General features: G+C 42.7%; 1 protein-coding gene across 6 annotated transcripts in view; it reads right to left on the bottom strand.

The window, feature by feature from the left end:
• CACNA2D4 (calcium voltage-gated channel auxiliary subunit alpha2delta 4) overlaps positions 1–25465 on the bottom strand; it is a 1002329-nt gene that overhangs the window by 599489 nt on the left and 377375 nt on the right. For all 6 annotated transcript variants that reach the window (XM_085652199.1, XM_085652201.1, XM_085652202.1 and 3 more), the window contains exon 6: positions 4422–4553. In XM_085652199.1, coding sequence (XP_085508325.1) covers positions 4422–4553 — 132 coding nt within the window. The remainder of the gene's footprint in view (positions 1–4421; positions 4554–25465) is intronic.

The raw sequence follows: 25465 nt of genomic DNA, 5'->3' as shown, positions 1-25465 counted from the left end.
CCACTCCAGACATCCCCACTGTCATCCCCGACAGATACAAGATTCTGAGGAAAGACGGCCCCAAACAACCCGGAGGAGGTCTCGCCATCGTCCACAAAAGCTCCCTTCGACTAACAACCTCCATCTTGAACGCCGCCTCACCCTCCATGGAACACATCCACTTCCAGATCCACCCTAACCCCACAACGACACTCTACGGAACTCTGGCCTACAGACAACCCGGACCCCCCTCACCATTCACCAACCCCATCGCAGACTACATCGCCCCACGCCCTCACCTCCACAGACTACGTACTGCTCAGAGACCTGAATTTCCACCTAGACAACCTCAGCGACCCCAACACCGCCGCCCTCCAAGAGAATCTCTGCAACATAGCACTGAAGCATCTTGTCTCCACCCCCACCCACACGGCAGGACACCCTCTTGACCCCATCTTCGCCAGAGGAAACAACATTCGCTTCAGCCACACCACAGAACCCCTCTGGAAGGACCACCACTGCGTCCATTTCTCCTTCGCGAAACCCACCGCACACAAGTCGACGCCATGCCTCCCATGCAGAAACTGGAACAAGATCACCGGAGAACACCTCACCGCCACCCTCAGCCGCACTCCTCCACCTACCATGACAGATGCCAACAAGGCAGCCAACGACCTTCACCAATGGATCGCCAACTGCGCCAACACTCTCACCCCTCTCCAGAACTCTGACAAACAACACAACACAAAAGCCACCTGGTTCACCGTGGACCTCCGAGAATCATAGCGCTCATGCCAACGACTGGAGAAAGAATGGAGAAACAGCAAAACCGGGAAGCACTCACCGCCTACAGAGCTGCCACCACAACACACCAACTCATCAGATCAACGAAGAGAAACTTAATTCAGGTCAGAATTCTCTCCAACTCCCACAAGTCCAAGGAACTCTTCACCATCATACAAGAATTCACCAGACCCCACAGCGAAACCACTGATGTCCCTCTCTCCCAGGACCTTCAACCTTCAACAGCTACGCCACCCAGCCAAACCTCCTCACCGGGACCCCTGTCACCACAGAAGACAGCGCAAAGACTATGATAAACATCCACTCCGGAGCACCCACTGACCCCTGCCTGCCGCACATCTTCCACAGGGCCGCCTCCGTCCTCGCACCAGAACTATGAAGGACAATCAACTGTAACCTCAAAACAGGCACATTGCCCGACGACTGGAAACCCGCTGAAGTCAAACCCCTTCTCAAGAAGCCCTCTGCAGACCCGAATGACCTCAAGAACTACAGGCCCATCTCTCTCCTCCCCTTCACCACCAAAGTCATCAAGAAATCGTCAACACCCAGTAGCGCACTTCATAGAATCAAAAACATACTTGACTCATCTTAGTCCGGATTCCGCAGTAACCACAGCACCGAGACCGCACTCATAGTCGCCACTGACGACATCCGCACCCTCCTCGATCAAGGCCAAACTGCAGCCCTCATACTACTAGACCTCTCAGCAGTCTTCGATATCGTCTCCCACCGCACACTAGCATCAGACTCCACAACTCCGACATACAGGGAACTGCCTCAGACTGGCGGAAGCCATCCAACTAATCCTCTCCCTCACAAAGTAAGCCGACATCACCAGGCACAGTTTCCAGGAAGGAATGAAGTACGTTGCATCCTGGATGAGCAGCAGCTGCCTGACACTCAAATCAGAGAAAACAGAAGTCCTCATCCTCGGCTCCACCCCCTCCGCATGGGATGACACCTGGTGGCCCCCTGCCCTCGGAAACCCAATCACCTCCACCCCCACAGACCACACCTGCAACCTCGGCATCATACTCAACTCCTCACATGCTGTATCCTCCAAATGCTTCAACACCCTCCTCATACTCCACAAGACTTTCAAATGGATCCTCCTGACTCCAGGAAGACCATCACCCACGCACTCATCACTGGACTGGACTACGGAAACGCGATCTACGCCGGAATCAGCAAAACACTCCTTCGCAAACTCCAGACTGTCCAGAATGCCGCAGCCAGACTCACAAACAGCATCCCAAGACATGACCACATCATCCAGCACCTCAGCGACCTTCACTGGCTCCCAGTCGAAAAGAGAGTAACCTTCAAACTGCTCACACACGCCTACAAAGCCCTCCATAACACCGGACCCCAATACCTTAATGAAAGAATCTACTTCCATGCCCCCAAGAGAAACCTGCGCTCCGCCGACCTAGCCCTTGCCGAGGTCCCCTGCATCCACAGAGCCAGAACGGGGGCAGATCCTTCTCCTACATCATGGCCAAGACCTGGAACGAACCCCCCATAGCAAAAGACAAAGCCTGACACAGCAAACCTTCAGAAAGGGTCTCAAGACCTGGCTCTTGAGATGACCTCAGAGCTGCCCGACCCCCTCCCGCACCTTGAGACCCTTACGGGTAAGTAGTGTACTCGATAAATCCCTGATTGATTGATTGATTGATTGGTTGAGTAAAAGCCAGGTAGGGGAGGGACGAGAATATGGGAGAGAGAGAAAGTGAGATACTGAGAGAATGATGGAGAGAACAAGAGAGAGGGGGAGATGCAAAAAAAGAGGAATAGCATTGAGAAAAATATGAAAGAGAGAGAGAGAATGCCAGAAAGAGACAGACAGGAAAGCAAGAGGACAGAAAGACAAGGGGAGAAAAATTGAGACAAACAGAGAGGGAGAAAGAGAAAGTGAGAGCGAAACCACAACATATCAATGGATACACACAAAGAGGAGGAGAAACATAGAGATAACCAGGGTATCAGAGCAAGGCAGTGTAAAGAAGGGCAAGAGAAAGAGACTGTGATACATGACAGCTGCCTCATTGTCTATGTATGTACATCATCAGAATTGGCTCTTTAATTTTATGATGAGTTCCTTGAACATTACCAGCATATCCCGTATTACCTCTTGCACAACTATATACTGTCAATCACGGTTGTCGAGTTCTCACAATGGCAAACTACAATGAGGACCAATGAAAGACCATGTTTGGCTGTCCTCTTGGCCGTCATTGTCCATTTAATTTACATTAAATCAACTTGCTCTCGCTTTCTACTAATGACATTCTTAACCATGGGTTGATGTCTTACAGGAAGAGCATTTTTAGTAGCACATGATATGTCTGTCAGAAACAAATCTGTTTTGCATCCAGTGATCCAAAACATGAGCCTCTGAGGAACAACAATGAAGAAGGCACAATTCAGGAGGCCACATTAGATGCAATCGAATAACAGTGGAGCGAAAGCAAAGAAAGAGCTGAGCAGTCGATAGGGTGGTGCACAAGCAGACAGTGACCTGGCAGAAGGAATTGAACTGGTACTTTTGTCTACAATGACCAGCTCCCTATCAATGCATGTTGAAGTAAGAAGAACTGAGCTAATTAAAAAAATTAAGAAAGTGAGATGGAAATTAAAACAGTAGGAACAAGAATACACCCATCCTACGAGATGCCAGGCGATCCCTTTCCAGTAACTCAATGGAGATAAAAATGGGAAACATTCTTACCGTGATGCTGTGGAAAGAATCCCATGAGAAAACTATACATTCACTGAGACAAGGTGGTAATGTGATGCACCCCTTGCTGAATCCAAAGGTGTCTTCTATCTGACACTGTAATGGGATAAAGTTGATGAACCCCGCTCGCAGCATGCTACAGTTGCTAAGGAGACGGGACAAGGTATTTCTAGGGAACTGAATAAAGATCTCATGCCAGAAGAGCTCCAAGATGCGGTTTTGCATTGAAATGTAATGCATCCCTCCCTAGGGTCTGATGGCATGAAGATAAACAGGATATGATGCCATGGCTGTATCTTACATAACAGGAAGTCTCTGGGATGAGAGGCTCTCCATTTATATCCTTGTCGTCCGATGAATGTAAATATCACAACTGTTTGTGATGGGGCAAATAGAACCAAGGCAGCGACTGAGCTTTTTCCCCTAGTTTTTCTCCTTTACCTATCCATCATTCTTCCTACCCCAACCCTTTAATCTTCTATTTCTTGCCCTTCTCCCCAGTAATTCTTACCTTGCCTACACTGTTCTAGACCAGATTCGTTCTGCATTACTGTTCCTTGTCCTGGTTCAATCATGGACTAGACCCTGCACCACTCTCAAACTATAGAGCAAGGAGGTGGGCGGCATAGCATTTACACAGTGTCACGCACACGGTTGTAGTGAAAACCACGTGACAAGATTATGAATGCAATGTAATCATGTTTACCCACACCCGTTGGAATGTATACCTAGCAGTAGTTTTCTTCAGCAGAAGCATCACCTCATCACGTACTCCGATAGAGGAACATGGTTCCATGGAGTGGCAGGCGAGAGGACATCTCTTGTACATGTTGTCTGGAAGTTACACTTTATAGTTAACTGCAAACTCACTACTTCTTGCATGAAGCATACACACCTGGGTAGAGCCGGAAGAAGCCGGTAGAGCTGCCGAAGTATTGCCAAGTTAACGTTGGGTCCTTTTGGAAGTTCTCCACAAACACCGGGTTTAAGGCCTCAGACATGAAAACTCCATTAAGAATATCAGGGTCTATCCAAAGAAAAGGAGATGAGAGAAAGAGATGATACAAAAGAAACACAAAGAGTTTTACACTTATACAGCCAACAGGTGTGCCTCCCCAATCAAATTTGTGGCCACAAATGCGGTTAAAGTATTGCCAAATGAGGGAAAGCATGAACCATGGATACACTGGGGCTTTAAACCTGACAAGATCCCACAGAGAAAGGAAGCGGCTTGCATTTGAGAAGGCTGGGGGGATGTTATAGGTAGTGTAATTATATTATCATAGAGTTAAAAGTCAATAATAACCTTATAAGTAAGAAACTCTTTTGGTGCATTTCTTTTCCATACCTCATACGAACCAATGTGCTTTTAAAAAGTACATTTTCAAAAATAGCCTTTCAGCATTTGTAGCGAATTGGTTTCAAAATGGCGTCTCCGACAGCTTCGGGCTACGCTCGCAGTTCCAGCTTGAATTTATCACATGCTGCTCATTAATGAATTAGACTGCAACTGACACAAACTGCCCTTTTTTTATTAAAAAAAATATGGTCAGACTAGCCCCACTTAAATACGTCACATTCCAAAAACGTGTATGCAAAGAAATTGTACAACGTTTAAACTCTTTATGATCCAGGCTTTCTGGTGGCGCCGAGAAGCCAAGATCTCATTGGTCACACACAGCATCTGAAGCCACAAGACTTTTTAAAATCTGTGGGACTGATTGTCAAAGACGAGTGCAAAGGTAAAACTACTTCTGCAATCGATACATTCCTATTACATTACATTGCTATTGGGATTCTCTCCTACAAATATTTTCTTGTGAGCAAATCTACTATCGCGCTCCTTGCAAGTCTGTGCACATCTACTTAGCTGATGCATCATTTGTGGTTATTTTCAACCTCCTCTCCGACCCATTCACTCCCTCGAAAAAGTTTAGAACCTCACTTCTGACCCCTGCTTCACATTTCAATAGCTCTCAAAATGTTTACAACACTTACATATCGTTTCCAAACCTAACATTCAGACATTCGCCCTCTATGATGCATTGTTATCTGTAGCCATGACCCTCTTGATGCCTTTCTGTATCAGTCGAGCTCCCAGAGGATAGGGGGAGAAAAGGATGAAGAGATAAAAGATGTGTCCAGATATGGAAATACTTGGAGGAAACTAACCAAAGAGATGGGGTGGGGAAAAAGACTGACCCCGAGAACACCACTCCGGGAAAGTGTTATGCTTACATGTGTGGCAGCCCTGACGGGTTTTGTAGGGTGGGACAAAATAGGCATTTCGACCCTCACAGAGGTCTGGGGCGCCAATGGGGTGGTCCCATTTGCTCATTTGCCGACAGAATACCGGATACCTACTGTGCAATGCTTGAAATACGCTCAGTTGTGAGCTGCCCTCTTTCACACTGCCCCCCCCCCCCCCGATGAGGAGATGCAGGAAGACTCACTGTTGGAAACAAGGTCACTAGATGACCCAGTGGTTGAAAAGTTGATTTCCTAAATATATGAGATCCTGCTGATCAATACACAAACCCCCCTGAGCGGTCCATGGGATTGATGGTTACGGGATAATGGGGACTTGGAGGAAGATGATTGACAAGAGGCATTAATGTTTGCGGCAGAGGTGGCCCTCTCGGAGACTCTCAGTATGATCCAATTTAAAATCATAAAATTATACGCGCATGCTGCTTCATACGCTGGGCAGGGCTGCGGATCCCGATTGTCTTAGGGGATAAGGTCAGGAGGGCGCATGTTATCAAATGCTCTGGATCTGCCCTAACCTCAACAGCCTCTGGGAGATGATGAGGGGTACCTTGGAGGACGCAACAGGGACACCATTGGAGCTCCTGCCTGGGCTTACACTGCTGGGAATATGGGGACAGATGGACCCCACAAACTTTCACAAGACCTTAGTGAACTTAGGATGTATGGTGGCGAAACGTGACATAGCTAGGAAATGGGGCTCAAGTACACTTCCCCAACAGCAAGACTGGGTGGTTGGTATGGAACATTGTAGATTAAGGGAAAGGGAAATTTGTCGTGGCAGGGGATGTGATATGAAATATGGGAAAGTCTGGGGAGGGGGGGGTTTGGCTCTCTGGCCTTGATTGAATGGTGCGCCTAGCTGGGTGGTAATGTATTGTCTTTTCTTTCTGGTGTGAATACAAGAGATGGATATTGGTGGGTGCCTTGGGTCAGGACTGGTGATGTGCCGGATATTTGGGGACGATACTGTAAGGTGACGCAATGGATCTATTTGTGGTGGGGGGGATTGTACAATGTTATGGGTGTTTGTTTATCTTGCATATAAACTAATAAAGTTTTCAACAAAAACAAAATAAACATAGCATTGTGTGGATTATTGAAATACATATTTAAATAAATTAATTGATGGTTTTTGGAGAAAGATGATAGATCTGCTTTATAAATGTTGATATGCTCACACCTTCATAAAGCCAATAGGCTCACTTTTGATATTTTAGTGCTGCGGAAGGACGTGTATGGCGTAAGGCTGGCTGCTAAGAGGTAAGGCCCTGCAGCCAAACCTTCGCTGGGCACAGAAGGTTGGCTGTCTGCAGCAAATCCCCGATGTGCATGGCCGAAGTCTGTGCACTGAGGAAGTTGGCTACCCATAGGGGGTTGGCTGTAAGGCCAGAATGCAGGCCAGGCCCTAAGGCCAACCTTCTGCCATGCATGGCCAAAGGCCATACCATGCCAGTGTTAATTGTTTGCAGGGAGTTGGATACAGGGCCTGGTCACAGGCCAGGCCTTGTGGCCGACCCCCAGAGGGGGCTGTCTATAAGTATGGTAATAAAATATTACTTACATATAAAAAGCCCTAGAAATTCACTGAAAAAAATAAAGGTTAAAGTGACGTTATAGGTAGGTGAAGATGTCAGTTAAAACATGCCATCTTAAACGCACAGTTTTCAAAGTGGATGAGTCCTTTTGCAGTCTCTGTTTATACCATAATACCTCTTAATGGATTATAGAGTCAAAGGTATAAATAGAGACTTTTATAGGACGCATCCACTTTAAAAAAGACTGAAACAGTTGAAACGAGACACTGGTGTTTGGTAGATGCATATATTATCTTCAAATAAATGTGAAATTTACAAATCCCCGGAGTGCGACGTAATCGGTTTGTATTTGATATATATATTGATATTTTCATCTATATATATATTCGCCATCCCGACGGCATAAGAGCCTGTCAGGACTTTCTTAAAACCAGAAGTGTACACCTGCTTGGCCACACACAAATGATCCTCCAAATGATTGAAATGTGCCTCACTGAGAATGTTTTTATGTTCAATGGCAGCTGGTACAAACAAACGCAGGGTACTTCGATGGGCACTTGCTTCGCTCCCAGCTACGCGAATCTCACTGTGGGCTGGTGGGAGAAGCAAGTGCTCTGGAGCGAGGACCTGGACAGGTGGACTAAAAACATCCATCTCTGGCTCAGGTACATTGACGATATTTTCTTCATTTGGGAAGGTATGGAAAGCGATCTATTTTTGTTTTACAATTCTCTGAATGACAATCGTATGAACTTGAGGTTTACTATGGCACACAGCCAGCAGACTGTAAATTTTCTAGATATCAAACTGAACATCATTAACAACACCCTAGCCACAACCCTTTTTAGGAAAGAAACATCTGGGAACAGCATTTTGCACGCGACGAGCTGCCACATGCCCAGTTTCAGGTGGAGTCTCCCTTACGGAGAACTACTCAGAGCGAAACGCAATTGCAGCACAGAGGAGACCTACCTAAACACAAAAAAAGATATGCTGACCAGATTTAGAGAGAGAGGTTTTACTGATAAAATGCTTGAGAAGGGGGTACGTAAAGTAGATAATATCAACAGAACTGAGGCCCTTTTCAAAACAATGAGAGCGCAGAAAACCACTCCTACTGACATAACACCACTTAGATTTATCACTACTTTTTCCACCCAGGCAGATCAATTGAGAAATATTCTGAGGAAAAGGTGGGATATCCTTACAAAGGATACCCTATTGTCAGCTAGGATTGGACCTAATCCATCCTTCTCGTACAGGAAGAATCCATCCCTGAAAGATCTACTGGTCAATAGCCATTTCAAACCCAAGAAAGGGACCTGGCTGGAACAGGGTAAGGGCTTTAAGCGATGCAGAAAATGCAAAGCATGTAGTCATTCTGATGATGTCAAAGAGGTCACCCTGCAGAAGACAGGGAAACTGTGGAGGATTCCAAAATTGATCCACTGTAACACTGACTATACAGTTTATGCCATCACCTGTCCATGCCCCAAATGGTATATAGGGTCCACTACGTTTCCAATCAAGAAACGCATCTTGGAACACTGGCGAGCAATCACTAACCAAGATCTAAGTTACGGCACTGCCAGACATTTCAGGGAATACCATTCCAGTGACTGGACCAAAGCAAAGTTTTTTGCGCTTGACAGTGTGCCCAAACATCCCAGAGGTGGCAACAGGATACAGTCCCTCAGGAGACTAGAATCTCGTTTCATATTACAGACAGGCAGCCTTTTTCCGATAGGGCTTAATAACGATGAAGAAATGTATTCACATTTGTAGATTCCTTATATGAGTTCTTTTATCCAGGCTTGTCCCTTTATGAAACCAGTTGTTTTTCTCTTCTATGATATTGATTTTATCTTCACTTTGTATATAATGGACAATCGTGTTATGTTTTCTTTTTCTCATGTCTGGTATGTCATGCTCGATAGACCATGCGTAAACCCGAGCCATATATGCTTTATCCTGAGTATTGATGCTTTATGATCGCTGTAATGTCATATTACATGTCAAGCACTAATGTAATACTATTCTTTCTTGTTGTTGCAGCTTGGGGGTTCACGGATAGACCAGTTCACTACAAATAGTCACGGACATGACGTATTGGTAAAGTTCCTGTTATGCGCACATCCCTCACTGGATTAATATGCACAGATGCAAATATAAGGGTACTATACCTTCACCTTGCACCTTCAGTCTGTACATATGGATACATAACATCATCTATGACCAACTTATTAGTATACTATACCTTTTACATGTCAGTATTCTGTATTATATGCAGGTCTACCGCGTAGGATCACTCCCCGTCTGCAAAACTTTATTCATGATGCACTGACACAAATGATTGACTTTATCAAGAATTTCGTTACAAATGATTGTCAACAAGCAATGACTCTATACCTTATGCACTTTATTTTGAATTATTGTATGGTTGTTCCAGCAATGAATTATTTGAACTGCTGATATTGTGGGTCGTGACTACTACAGTTTGATAACTCGAGACTAATATGCAAAGTTTTGTTTAATCCTACGATTGTCTAAGTCTGTCTTCACTGTCACTTTGTGCACGCTGCAACGTGCTTAACGCGTATTTGTATTATATACTTCCTGGTTCACTGAAGAGGTCATGTGACCAAGGCTGCTTGACAGCCGAAACGCGTCTTCTGCCCCCTCGTGTAAATAAACCTATTATTTTGCAGCAAGATCGGTGTGGCTCGCCTTCTTTCCTATCGGAACTGTGGGGAGAATTCTGTGCAATATATATATATATGTGCTTGTGTGTGTAAAAATATATATATGTGTATAATTGTCAACAATTATTTAGAAAAAGTATTATCGTAACGAAAAGGCATGTCACAACAAAATGCAAATAATGGACATTGGAAAGTTTCAAAACACTATGTGAAAGTATGTCTTCTATGCCTATTGTACCAATTACCAATGCACTAGTCACTTTATATGTGGTGGGAAAACACATTGGCGTTGTCATGTGATCAAGGTCTGGCTGGACTGTAACGCGTAATGGCCGACTATTAAAATAAGATACTGAAGCACTAACCTGTGGTCCGCACCTGCTTGAACCGAAAAACATTGCGTTATATGAGCTGTGAACTAAGGATATTGGAACTGGTTTAGCTTTCACCAGTTGAACGCGAACACCCACTCCCGAAGAGGCGACGAGTAAACAAAAAGCTCACTCTTGTGGTCTTGTACCGGAAGCAAAAAAAGGATTTCTTCTTGTCGCCCCCCTGCTGCCAAAGATTGGACTGCCTGAATGGTGTCAGCTTCCGCCGTGTCGGAAGACCCGTTGGATGCAGACAACTACGAGAGGTAGGATCAGCAGGAGGCATTGCGGGGAGAGTGGTGTGCGAGTGGAGAGCGACAAGGGCCACATTGTTGGTGTTCTTCCCTTTTCGTTACTAACCATGCTTATTCAAATTCGAATTTGACCAAACATGTCGGCCGACACGCTGAGGGACCGGGAGGCGGCTGCCTTAGAAATGTTTACTAACATACCCCCAAACGATGCAATGTCGAGTCAAAGAAGTGTAAATCCAAACCCTGCAACAAGCAATGTAAAGGAGAAAATGAGAAATTTAGAAAAACTCATGCGGGCGGAGCAGGGAAAACAGTGGGAGCATAAGTCATTACAGAGGTACCTCTACATAGGGAGGATTCCCAGAGGACTGTGAATCCTTATAGCACCCAGCTATGACCAACCGAATCTCGACATAATGAGAGATTAGGCCCTGTGCAACCTCGATTCTTCAAAAAAGTTAATGGAAATTTTGGTCAAATATGTAGGAGTTGACAGAGTGAAATTACAGGACCAAATAGAACAACTGAATGGAGAGCTAAATCAAATGAATAAAGACAAGGAAATAAAAAAATGAAGGGAAGAAATGACAGTGAGACTGCGCAAAGAAGAAGATAAAGTCAAAGAGCGCAAAGCATTTAAGTTTCACCGCGACAGAGTCGACTATAAGACGGGCCGCATCTTTTCTTTCTCACAAAAATATGACACATTAAAAAATAATAAAAATAAAACAAAAAATGACCAAACATTGAAAGCCCCCACAAACAAAGGAGGACAAAGTGACACTTCCAGGTCAGATTGGAGTTCGGCTGTGGAAAGTGAAGTGGAAAATGAGTTACGACAAGCAAGCATGAGTGAAACACGCCCAAAATTAACACCAGCACAGGAATTGGATTTTTTGTCTCAGGAGCGGAGACAAACATCCCGCCCAAGGATCCAAAGGAATGTAGTAGGAAGAGGTGAAACCACAGGCGCAGGGAGAGGCAAAAGGCAAGAAGAAAGGCCTGCTCCCAACAAGAGGCGCGGAAGAGGCTGGTGGAATCGCAAGCAGCAGTAGAAGATGAGGATATTTCGAAAACTATGATCAATCTCACAGATATTGACCTCAATCAAGCTGAAAAACAAATACATTGGGACTCTCATACTGCCCGGAGTCTAACGTTGATTATGCGAATACAAGAATGGATGTGTATCGCTTTGTCAAAAAATTAAAATTACAAAAACACTTTGCAATTCGCCAAAAAATTGACAATCCAAATCCTGACATGGAAGAACAACCCAACATCACTCAAGAAATGGTCACAACATCAGACATAATATTGTTGGAAACCTTGATGGAACTACAAGAGGAAACGGACTGCATTCAGGGCCGGACTGGCCGTAGCGGGCACCGGGCATTTCCCCGGTGGGCCGCCAGGTGGGGGCTGATTTTAGGCCCCTGGGGGCCGTGTTTGTTACAGGGCTGTTTTTGCAGCATAGCAGCAAAACCGGCCCTGTAACAAAATCGGCGGAAACGGGCCCTGGCAAACAGCTCGGCTGCTCCCAGGGGGGCCGGCCGAGCTCTTTGCCAGGGCTGGTTTTGATTCATCTAGTTGATTCCCAGAAAGCAGATAACCAGGATCAAAGCCACAACAGTGAAATCCAGGTTACAAGTATAACCAGAAAAAAGACGCCCTTCAAGAAAAAATCGACATTCAATCCAATATCACCAAGGGATGGAATTGACATTTTTAATGAAAATGTGATAAGTGAAACCCCAAAATTAAATTTTAAAATACAAAACAAAAAACTGAAATCGAATTCGAGGAACTGTCAATACAATCAATTGGTGTCAAAATTGCAAAAAAAATAACAACATTGTAATCAGAAACTCTGATAAAGAGGGCAACCTCGTTTTATGGGCAAAAAAAGACTATGTGGAGGAAGCCCTCTCACAATTAAATGACAGATCCTGCTATCGTAAAAGCAATATGTTGGAATTAAGAGCTATTTACAATGACTTTTATGGCAAACTGGTTGCATGGAAGAGCGCAGGACTTCTAACTATGGGTGAGTACAAATTTATTAAAAAAGAAACCCCTAAAGTACCAAATATATATCTCATACCAAAGATACATAAAAATGCCCATAAACCACCAGGAAGACCGATAATTTTGGCACAGGACAGCATACTAGAAAATGTATCCAAATACATAGACTTTTTCCTGCACGACTTTGTCCAAACATTGCCCTCATATATCAGTGATACAAGTGATTTCATTGCAAAACTTAAAGATTTTAAAGGGAAAAATAACTATCTCTTAATGACCCTTGATGTAGTGGCTTTATACACCAGCATTAACCACAAAGATGGTCTAAAAGCCCTTGAACATTACTTTGCTAAGAACAAGACAACCTTGCCCACTCACAATATGATGCTAATCAATATGACAAATTTTTGCTTGAATAACAATGTGTTCTTTTTCGATCGCACATATTACCAACAATTACGCGGTGTGGCAATGGGGGACAGCTTCTCTCCCAGCTATGCCTGTCTACACATGGGCTGGTGGGAGGAGCTGGTCCTAGGTATCACACACAAGAACTACATGCAAAAGAATATAAAATTGTATTTGTGTTTTATTGATGACATATTTATTGTGTGGGAGGGCTCAAAATTGGAAGCAACTGAATTTGTCAATACTATTAATCAAAACAACATCAATTTAAACTTTACGAAAACGATCAGTGACAAAAAAAAATAATTTCTTTGATGTTGAAATATACCTAGAACACAACACACTAGAGACTAGGATATATAGAAAGGAAACTACTGGCAATTCAGGACTTCACCATTCAAGCTTCCATCCGACACACTTGGTAGAGAGTATCCCCTATGGGGAAATGTTGCGACTTAAGTGGGTGTGCAGCAACCCCAATGATCTTATCAAAGCACAGCAAAAAAAGGAAAAAACAGTAGAGGCTGCAATCACTAAAACAGGGAGTCAGGATAGAAACCGTTTGCTAATGACCAAGTCTAAAATAACTATCTCTTAATGACCCTTGATGTAGTGGCTTTATACACCAGCATTAACCACAAAGACGGGCTAAAAGCCCTTGAACATTACTTTGCTAAGAACAAGACAACCTTGCCCACTCACAATATGATACTAATCAATATGACAAATTTTTGCGTGAATAACAATGTGTTCTTATTCGATCGCACATATTACCAACAATTACGCGGTGAGGCAATGGGGTACAGCTTCTCTCCCAGCTATGCCTGTCTCCACATGGGCTGGTGGGAGGAGCTGGTCCTCCATCCAGTTGAAGATCCCATGGAGGTAAGATTAATTGTAGCCTACAGCGCCCAACAAAAAACAATCAAAAGCATCATGCAGCGCAATTGGCAAAGCACAAAGTGATCCAATCATAGGGGGCAAATTACCACGCAACCTGGGCATTACATATCGTAGAGCGCCGTCTATGCGCAATAGTCTGGTCAAAAGCAGCTTAGAAACCACAGATCAATCTAATTGGCTTAAATACCGAAAGGGTTTCACTAAGTGCAAAAGCTGCAAAGCATGCCAGTTTGAAATGAATAAAGGAACATACAACACTGCATTCAGTGCAAAAGAAATAGAAATAAACAAACCATTGCACTGCAAACAGACTATCCAATTTTTATCTTAGAATGCTCATGTAAACTTAAATACGTGGTAAGTACCAAACTACGAGCAAATAAAAGGATCCTACTGCACATCGGGGCAATTAAAAATCATGATCCAACTCACCCTCTAGCAAGACACTTCCAGAAGGTACATGACAGCAATCTTAAAGATTTTGCATATTACTTGATTGACACGGTGTCTATCAACAGGAGAGAAGGGGATAGAGAGGGGCTCCTCAGGAAACTAGAAACTAGATATATTCTAAATTTAGACAGTAAAGTCCCAGGAGGTATAAATACCACGGAGGACTTCTATGCGTGCCTATAGGAAAGCACAACACTCATAGACACTTTCTTTTAAAGTCCTCCATTTACGTGCGTTCTCTTTCTCTCTTTCCCTCCCCAATGCATATTTACAATAGATTTTTTAGATATTTTATCTACAATGTTTTAGACATTCTAGTTGTTCCATCTATTCTTACATTTTCTTCCATTACATGGGACTGGATAAATACATTTTTGCTCTTGTTATACATAGAGGATCCGATGTTTATGTTTATAGAAATGAGGCTGCCCGACCAACCCAAACCACGAAAACAGTGGTTTTTAACCCAACGACACTTTTTGCACTGTTTTAATCACGGAGAAATCCTGGGGATTGCAACAAAAATGGGATCAGTCACTATGGTATTAAAATTTTGCACAAGCACTTTTCAATATTTGGGAATGCGTCAGGATGGAATAGGGGAAGAATCATTTCAAAGATCTTCCATGGTTGAAAGATAAATATATTTGCACTATAGACAAGCTGCATTTAGGCAAAAAAAAAAAATCGTTCACATATATTTTTTTACAAATGGGTGAAAACTGTTTTTTATATAATATTTATTGTAACTTCAGAAAAAAATCTTTTAAATAAGTAATTATTATTTATTTATTTATTCATCTATTTATTCGATTATTGTGCAATAGTAGTTGAAGTGAAGTTTCCCCTTTTTTACTGGTTTTACCTATTTTCATTCATGTATTTATACAGATATTAAAACAATTGTTTAGAAAAGGTATTATCGTAACGAAAAGGCATGTCACCACAAAATGCAAATAATGGACATTGGAAAGTTTCAAAACACTACGTGAAAGTACGTCTTCGATGCCTATTCAATTGTATCAATTACCAATGCACTGGTCACTTTAAATCTGGTGGGAAAACACATCGGCGTTGTCATGTGATCAAGGTCCGGCTGGACCGAAACGCGTAATGGCCAACTATTAAAATAAGATACTGAAGCACTAACCTGTGGTCCTCGCCAGCTTGAACCGATAAACATTGCGGTATATGAGCTGTGAACTAAGGATGTGTATATATATATATATGGAATAAACTATGGAAATTGCTTAAAATTGAACAGAATAAATGGTGGGAATCAACCACCTTGCAGAAGTATGTTGAAGCGGGTCGTATCCCAAGAGGACTCAGGATTTATACTACACCCACTTTTAATGAATCGGATCCTGACCTAGTGGAGGAATGGGCCAACAATAGCCACCAATGCTCTTTGGTCATGCTAAAATTGCTGGTAAAATATGCCAACAAAGACTGTGAGAGAATTGCTGAGGAGATTGAAGAACTAGTGGCAAGTTTGAAACTAGCCTGTGAAAAAGAGGAGTTCGAAACTGACATGGCCAAAATGGATGTGAGGCTTGAAAGAATTGAGAAGGAAATAAGAGAAAAAAAGCAAAGGAAGTTTTTGCGCGACTTGGTGGACTACGAGAAGGGACAGGTTTTAACCTTCGCAAAGAAGTATGATCATCTGTGTGCTAAACCAGTCACCCCTGAACCCAAACAAAATAAATTGAGATCTCCGGACGGAACTGAACCACAAACCACGGAATCAACGACAGGTGGACACGAAGAGGTAGAAACGCCAGTAACTGATGGCGAATGCCAAGGTACAAGCTCAAAGACTTGGGCCCAAAAGAACAAATTTTAAAAGAATTCTCCCTGATAGCTCAAGGCAGACTAGCTACACAGAGCAAGCTCAATGCCGGAGGTCCAAGAGGACGCGGAAGAGGAGGCAGAGGCGACGGCAGGTCAAATACCTCTGTTAGAGAAGAGATAACAAGCCCTGTGGGAAGAAGAACGAGGGGCCAGAAGAAAGCAAAATGAAGGACAACAAAATGGTTATTAACCTCTCCAAACGGAAGCTCAATGAGGCCGAAATTGAGGTATTGTCTTATGGGCTTTCATTCTGTCCCTCAGCTAACTTTGAGTATACGCAAAGCCGAATTGACTTATTCTAATTTACACGTAAACTCAGGCTTAAGAAGTGGTTTGCAGCAAAAGTTAGAGAACAGGCGACAGGAAACCAAGAGCAACCAAGCAACATCCAGATTTGTGATGTTGAAATGTTACATTTGCTACATGATCTTGAAGGGGACCCTAATTTAAACGAGGATCCCATTTTGAATCTTATCAATGAGAACATAAGACTGGATCTTAATTTTGATAGTGGGTTCACACCTAAATCAATCCTTCTGCCCCAAATTGCAAATGAAGCAATAGACATTTTTGAGAAGGGGGTCATGAATGAGTTTGGCAAGTTATCTAAAAAAGTTAAATATGTGAAGAGTAATTTAACTATGACACAGGTTGCAGCAATACAGAGCCTTAAGAATGACAATCAAATTGTAGTTAAAAAATCCGTCAAGGGAGGTAATATTGTGGTGCTTTCTAAAGAAATGTATATCAATGAAAGTCTCTCACAACTGAGTGACACAAGTAGATATGAAAGGAGCACCAAGCAGTTGTATGAAGCAAATAACAATAAATACCAGGAACAGTTAAGGGATTGGAAAGATAGGGGCTTACTGGAATTAGAAAAGTACAACTTTTTGAAATGTAAATATCCCAAAATACCGGCCCTTTACCTACTCCCTAAGCTCCACAAAAACCTGACTAATCCCCCGGGAAGGACTATTGCTTCCTCCAGGGGAAGCTGCTTAGAGAATACTTCCAGGTATGTAGATTTTTTTCTACAGCCTTTAGTGCAAAAACTCCCCTCTTACCTGAAAGACTCGGGAGATTTTTTACGCAGGATTGACAAAGTGGGCTGGCATTCAGGCTGTTTACTGATGACATTAGATGTTAATAGCCTCTACACGAGCATCCCGCATGAAATGGGAATCAAAGCATGTAGATATTTCTTGGGAAACAGATCAGTATCTTTTTTACTTCATACAGAAATGATATTGGACATGATCGAAACTTGTTTAACACAGAATTTTTTCCTGTTTGATGGATTAATTTACCATCAAATCCTTGGAACTGCGATGGGTACTTGCTTCGCCCCCAGCTTTGCAGGTCTCTACCTGGGCTGGTGGGAGGAGCAAGTAGTCAGACCCCTTGACCAATTTAAAACGTAGGTCAAAACATGGGTAAGGTACATAGATGATATTTTTTGCATATGGGAGGGCGGTGAAGAGGAAGCCAAAGAATTTGTCGACATATTGAACACTAATTCACTTAACCTCTCATTCACAAGTCATATTAACAAGGAAACAATTGAATTTCTTGACTTAAAAATCAAGATCAAAGAAAGCAAATTGACCACGGCGCTCTTTAGAAAAGAGACAGTTGGAAACAGCTTATTGCACGCACATATCTGCCACCCAAACAGTCTCATTAACAGTATCCCTTTGGGCGAGCTTCTCTGTGCCAAACGGAATTGTAGCACCGTTGATGACTTTGAAACTGAGAGTAGAACAATGTGTGAGAGGTTCAAAGGAAGAGGATACACTAAAAACTGTATAGAGAAAGCTCTTGATGAAGCAAATAAAAGAGATAGAGCTGAATGACTTACTGAAAAACAAAACAAGATGAATCTAAAATGACAGGAAATGCACGATTCATAACTAACTTCAACCAGCAATCCTGGGAGGTTAAAAGAGCCCTGAGTAAATTTTGGAATGTGTTAAAAACAGATAAAGATTTAGCACAAGGAATTCTTGACTATCCCCAATAACTTATCGTAAACCTAAATCATTGAAAGATATGGTATGCAAAACATTGATTCTTCCAGAAACCAAAAAGAGTACTGTACAGGGGTTCTACACTTGTGGCAGGTGCAAAGCGTGTAAATATAGTGGTAACGTTAAAGAAGTCAAGCTTTCCTCACAATGTAAGCCTTTCAAAATTCTCAAAAACTTCTCATGCAACACAGAATATGCAGTGTATGCCCTTAAATGCCCCTGTGATAAGTATTATATAGGTAGCATGATACATCAAGCCAAAAAACGGGTGCTAGAGCATTTAAGGGTAATTAAGAACCATGATAGGCAATACCCGGTGGCGAGACACTTCGCCACTTACCATAAGAGCAATAACAGCCTCATTTCATTTTGTGTCCTGGATAATGTCCCCGTAAGAGAGCGAGGGGGTGACAGGATCCAAGAGCTGAGACGGTTGGAATCTAGATTAATCATCAAATACCGTACAATGCAGCCAGAGGGACATAGTTGTGATGAGGCGTTAGCAGTACACCTAGGTTAATACATTTCCTTAGAGTTAGATGCTTCAATGACTATGGCTGTGAGATGTGTGGTCCCGTCCTGAACAAAGTATAATGATTTTATTGCTTGCAAGTACAACTCCTTTGGTTTTATAATGATGTAGTGTATGTAAATAGTCACGAATGATTGGAATGGTTCCTCACCTCTTCTTTTTATTCACTTTATTCTGCAGGCCCTTGGTGAGTCTTTTAAGGAGAATTTAATGCAAGACCGTACTGTTGAATCATCCATGGTGGAGATATGAGTGAGTTTTTTCATCACATACTGTTTGAATGTGGACTTTTGGGGTTCGACTGGTTTGCCCACTGGGCACTGGACTTAGTAGCTCGACTTGAAGGCCCACTTGGGGTTGAGCCATCATTGTGTATATTAGAAGACGACATACACAGTTTTACCTATATGCACAAATTCAAATATGCAAATAAGCCATTATTGTGTATTTTGCAAGTATGCGAATATTATGTAAACAATGGATTTGCCACAACCAAATATGCTAAGGGTGTTGTATTTACCAGCACATTGTGGTTGCCAAGCGCTAGCTACGTGTTTAAATGTATTGCCACAATTATGAATAAGTGATGATTTATATTTAGCCATTAATGCTAAAGTAAGGTGATCTCGCTCTCTGTACCGATGAAGACAATACACGTGTATTTAGTATGCATTCTAGCTCCGCAATTGTACGCAATAATATTGAGTCTGTTTTCTATTTTCACCACGAAGAGGTGTGTCACATGATATGTATAAACACTGTGAGACTACGTACACTCGTACTCGTGAGCAAGGAGGTCTCCCTCCGAAACGCGTTGAGTGACTGGGCGTTTGTAAAATAAAGACACGCTGACAAGAATCAAGTGGCCTGGACATCGTTTCTTGGATGTTTGTGACGATCGTTTATATATATACATTATATATATATATATATATATATATATATATATATATATATATATTACCTACTGGCGGTCGCCAGTAGGTAGTTATAGTTAGGACCCCTTTTCCATAGGAAATCCGCAACATTCTATTTTGAATAACTTTGGCGCCGGTCGATGAATCCTCGCGAATTTCTCAAAATAGGTGGGGCGCTACGCTCCGCTCTTACCCTGAAAGTCTCGGGGGGATTCGTCAAGCGGGGGCTGAGATAAAAGGGGGGTCCCAAAACGCGTTTTTCCCATGCATTTTTCCATAGGACCTTTAGACAGAGCTACAGCCCGAACGGCTGAACAGAATTACTAGAAATTTGGCAGAGAGGTAGTCCCTATGTCAAGGAAGTGCCTTTTGTAGGTTTGGTGTAAATCTGTTCAGTAGATTCTGAGAAAATAGCCTTTAAATCAATATATATATCTGAGCCCGCTTACCGTACGCTTACCGTACGCTTACCGTACGCGTACGGTGGCGTGCGCGAGCGCGATTCTGATTGGCTCTTAGATCTTAGTAAACATTCGAATCGGCCGAAACCAGGAAGCGGCGTCCGCCATTTTGTCTCTCGCACTGAGTGTTATTTATCAAACATGATGCCCAAAAACATGTTACGGGGCTGTTTTGACAACTCCCTCCCACATAGTCATGTTGAGGGAGTTCCCAAACATCCCCCAAGAGCAAAAACGGTTTTATTTTTTTTTCGGCAATTTCGCCGAGTACGCTTACCGTACGCTTACCGTAAGCGTACGGTAAAAAATAGAAATAAAAAAAACACTATCCACACTTACCCCACCCCCTGTGCTTTTGGTGGCCGTAGGCCACCAAATGTACAGGGCTTAGTAAATCAGTAAAAAAACTATATTTTGGCAACATGAAATTATAAAATCGAAATAAAAAAAACACTATCCACATTGACCCCACCCCCTGTGCTTTTGGTGGCCGAAGGCCACCAAATGTACAGGGCTTATTAAAGTTGATAAAAACCGTGCACGGAACGCACTGCGTTAAGTGGCCGCGCACGCCTCGAATGGCGTAAAGTAACTTAGCATTTAAAAAACCGTACAAATTCACTGAAAAAACCATAGGTTTCACACACGTTATAGTTAGGAATTAGCATTTAAAAAACCTTGCAAATTCACTGAAAAAACCATAGGTTTCACACATGTTATAGTTAGCGGAAATTTTACTGATAAAAAACCAATGAAATTGCCCCGTTATAGTTAGTGCTGGCAACTATAACTCACGCAACCGCAATCTTCTGCTGATGACATATGTGTCTTTATAAAAAAAAATATTTGTAATATATGTATAGCTAAAAATGTATGGAAGAAGACATGGGCAAATAAGTGTCTAAATACAGTATTAGCATCAGCAGAGGATTGCGGTCGCGTGAGTTATAGTTGCCAGCACTAACTATAACGGGGCAATTTCATTGGTTTTTTATCAGTAAAATTTCCGCTAACTATAACATGTGTGAAACCTATGGTTTTTTCAGTGAATATATATATATATACACACACACACGTATATACCTAGTCACATATTCACCTCAAAAAGAGTCATTATGACAGTTAAAGTGCAGTTATGGTTAGAAATTAAATCTGAAATTTGCAACCACTGAAATTTGAAAGTTATGGATAGGAGCACAATCCATAACTCACACAACAGCCAAGCAAACCATAAGTCATACACCAAATGTAATGCCCATGACCTCTCCTTTAATTAAACTGTTGCAATTACAAATATAAATCATGTTATAGATCATGGGTACTCACAAACTTTCTATCTATCTGTCTGTCTATCTATCTATCTATCTATCTATCTATCTATCTATCTATCTATCTATCTATCTATCTATCTATCTATCTATCTATCTATCTATCTATCTATCTATCTATCTATCTATCTATCTATCTATCTATCTATCTATCTATCTATCTATCTATCTATCTATCTATCTATCTATCTATCTATCTATCTATCTATCTATCTGTCTATCTCTCTATCTCTCTATCTCTCTATCTCTCTCTCTTTCTCCCTCCCTCTATCTATCTATCTATCTATCTATCTATCTATCTATCTATCTATCTATCTATCTATCTATCTATCTATCTATCTATCTATCTATCTATCTATCTATCTATCTATCTATCTATCTATCTATCTATCTATCTATCTCTCTATCTCTCTATCTCGCTTTCTATCTATCTATCTATCTATCTATCTATCTATCTATCTATCTATCTATCTATCTATCTATCTATCTATCTATCTATCTATCTATCTATCTATCTATCTCTATCTATCACTATCTCTATCTCTCTCTCTCTCTCTTTCTATCTCTATCTCTCTCTCTATCTATCTGTCTGTCTCTGTCTCTCTCTCTCTCTCTCTCTCTGTCACTCTCTATCTGTCACTCTCCATCTCTCTGTCTCCATCTGTATCTGTCTCTATCTTTGCCTCTATCTGTCTCTGCCTCTATCTTTGCCTCTATCTGTCTCTGCCTCTATCTGTCTCTGTCTCTATCTCTATTTGTCTCTTTCTCTAGCTGTCTCTGTCTCTAGCTGTCCCCAGCTGTCTCTTTCTGTATTTGTCTCTATCTGTCTCTGTCTCTATCTGTCTTTGCCTCTATCTGTCTCTGCCTCTAGCTGTCTCTGTCTCTAGCTGTCTCTATCTGTATTTATCTCTATCTGTCTCTGTCTGTCCCTGTCTCTGTCTGTCTCTGTCTCTATCTGTCTCTGTCTGTCTCTATCTGTTGTCTCTATCTGTCTCTATCTCTCTGTCTCTCTCTCTCTCTCTCTCCATCTCTATCTCTCTGTCTCCATCTGTCTCTATCTCTACCGCTGTCTCTATCTGTTTCTGCCTCTATCTTTGTCTCTGTCTCTATCTGTCTCTGTCTCTAGCTGTCTCTGTCACTAGCTGTCTCTATCTGTATTTGTCTCTCTCTGTCTCTATCGCTATCTGTCTCTATCTGTGTCCGTCTCTGTCTCTCTCTCTATCTATCTCTGTCTGTCTCTATCTGTTGTCTCTATCTGCATCTGTCTCTATCTCTCTGTTTCTGTCTGTCTCTGTCTCTATCTATCCCTGTCTGTGTCTGTCTCTATCTGTCACTGTGTGTGTCTGTCTCTATCTGTCTCTGTGTGTGTCTGTCTCTGTCTGTTATCTCTGTCTATCTCCATGTCTCTGTCTCTATTTGTCTGTCTCTGTCTGTCTCTCTCTCTGTCTGTCTCTATCTCTATCTCTCTCTCTATTTCTTTGTCTATCTTGCTCTCAATCTCTCTCTCTCTATCTCTCTATCTCTCTATCTATCGCTATCTCTCTCTCCATCTCTCTCTATCTCTATCTCTCTGTCTCCATCTATCTCTGTCTCTAGCTGTCTCTAGTAGTCTCTGTCTATCTGTATTTGTCTCTATCTGTCTCTACGTGTCTCTCTCTCTATTTGTCTCTGTCTCTATCTGTCCTTCTCTCTCTGTCTCTGTCCCTATGTCCATCTCTGTCTCTCTCTGTATTTGTCTCTATCTAGCTCTATCTCTATCTGTCTCTGTCTCTATCTGTCTCAGTCTGTCCCTTTCTTTCTCTCTCTCTCTCTCTCTCTCTCTCTATCTTTCTCTTTCTCTATCTCTCTGCCTGTCTCTTTATTTATTTATTTATTTTTTAAGTTTGTAAGGCGCTACAGCTACCCAAAAAGGGTTTCCCACACAGCATAAGGATGTCAGGAGAATTTACTGGCTATTCTTGTTATTGTTCGAATAGCCAGGTCTTGACGTGCCTTCTGAACCTGACATGGTTTTCCTCCTTTCGAATGAAGGGAGGGAGTGCGTTCCAGAGGGATGGTCCAAGGTGGCCGAAAGATCTGCCTCCCATTCTTGCCAATTTGAATCTTGGTACACAGAAGTTGGCAGCTGATTGCGAGCGAAGATTACGCTTGGGAGTATAGGGGTGAGCCAGAGCTAGAAGGTATTTGGGTGCAGTACCTGCTTTGATTCTGAAAATGTAGTTCAGGGCTTTAAAACGGATTCTGCTTTCTACCCTGAGCCAGTGGAGTTCCCGACGGTAACTCGAGACTCCGGAATTTTTAGGGATTCTGCACAGTAGTCGGACTGCAGCGTTCTGGACAAGTTGTAGTCGACTGACTACCGCTTTATTTGAGCCAAGGTACAGAATGTTGCCGTAGTCAAGCCGTGATGTTATGAGGGCATTGACTACGGTCTTTTGAGTGGAAGAGGGCAGCATCCAAATGATTTTCCTCAGCCATTTGATGATGGTAAGGCAGAGGCCAACAACTTTGTTGGCCTGTTGGCTCATGGAGAGGGAGCTATCCAAGATGACTCCCAGATTACGAGCTTGAGTCACTGGGGTAGGAAAATTACCCATCTGGTTTGGCCAGTGTGAAGGATTCCAAAGATCTTGACGTTTTCCTAAGAGAAGAATCTCTGTCTGGTCTCCATTGAGCTTTAATTGGTTTCTTGTCATCCAATTAAGGATGTTTTGAAGCCCTGATTTGAGGAGAGATGGGGATGTCGGACAGGATTCAGATAGGGAGAATATAATTTGGGAATCGTCGGCATAGGTCATGAGGGTAAGTCCAGATTTTTCGGCTAAGTCAGCTAGGGGTCTGAGGTAAAGATTAAAAAAACAGGGGACTCAATATAGATCCCTGTGGCACGCCGTGGGGGGCATTGAAGGTGTCGGAACAGGCCAGTGAGGATGTTATTTGGAAAGTCCGTTCCGCCAGGAAGGATCGAATCCAGTTAAGCGCTTTTCCACGGACACCATTTCTGTATAATGCCTTGATGAGAGTTTCGTGGGATATGGTGTCAAAGGCCGCGCTCAGATCTAAAAGCACGAGCGCGACCGTCTGACTTTTATCGAGGAGATTCCGGATGTGTTCCGTAACTCCTAGAAGGGTGGTTTCTGTCGAGAAACCAGCCCGAAAACCCGATTGTGAGGGGTGCAAAAGCGAGTTTTCTTCGGCAAAGGTGGATAGGACCGAGTGGACGTGTCTCTCCAAGCATTTGGAGAAGGCAGGGAGCAGGGATATGGGTCTGTAGTTGGCTGGACTTTCCGGATTTGCTGTGGGCTTTTTTAGCAATGGCGTCATCATGGCGTGTTTCCAGAGGGTCGGGACTGTAGAAAGTTCAAACGAGGAGTTAAGCGTATCTACGATGATTTCCAGGGAGCGATCGTCCAGTTGTTTAATTATTTTAATCGGGATAGGATCCCTGGGGGAGCCGGACTTGATGTTCTTAAAAATGGTTTTCAGTATATCTACCGAAAAGGGAGGCCAGGCTTCCAGGGTATTTTCACAGGAGGGAGCATGTTCCGAGTTAGAAAAAGGGGGTGGTTCATTATTGTTGGTATTAATGCCCCTGATGATTTTCTCGATTTTTTCAGTAAAGAAACATGCTAGATCTTGGCATTGTTGAGTGTTCAGTGGGGGATCCGAGGCTGTGGTTTGTGCGCCTGCTAGTTCTTTGACTATATTGAACAAAGTTTTCGGCTTATTTGTTGCTTCCGTGATAGTATTAGAAACGAATGAGGCTCGTGCTTTTGCGCAGGCAGTATGATATAAATTCCTGGCTTCATGGTAGGTCTTTTTTGCGTCAGGGGCGTAGTCTTTTCGCCATTGACGCTCAAGTGCCTTGCATTTGGATTTTGCAGTTTTTAAA

The sequence above is a fragment of the Triturus cristatus genome, chromosome 4_1 (assembly GCF_964204655.1).
Source record: "Triturus cristatus chromosome 4_1, aTriCri1.1, whole genome shotgun sequence".
NCBI classification, from domain to species: Eukaryota; Metazoa; Chordata; class Amphibia; order Caudata; family Salamandridae; genus Triturus; species Triturus cristatus.
This window is presented reverse-complemented; position numbering and strand designations above follow the sequence as displayed.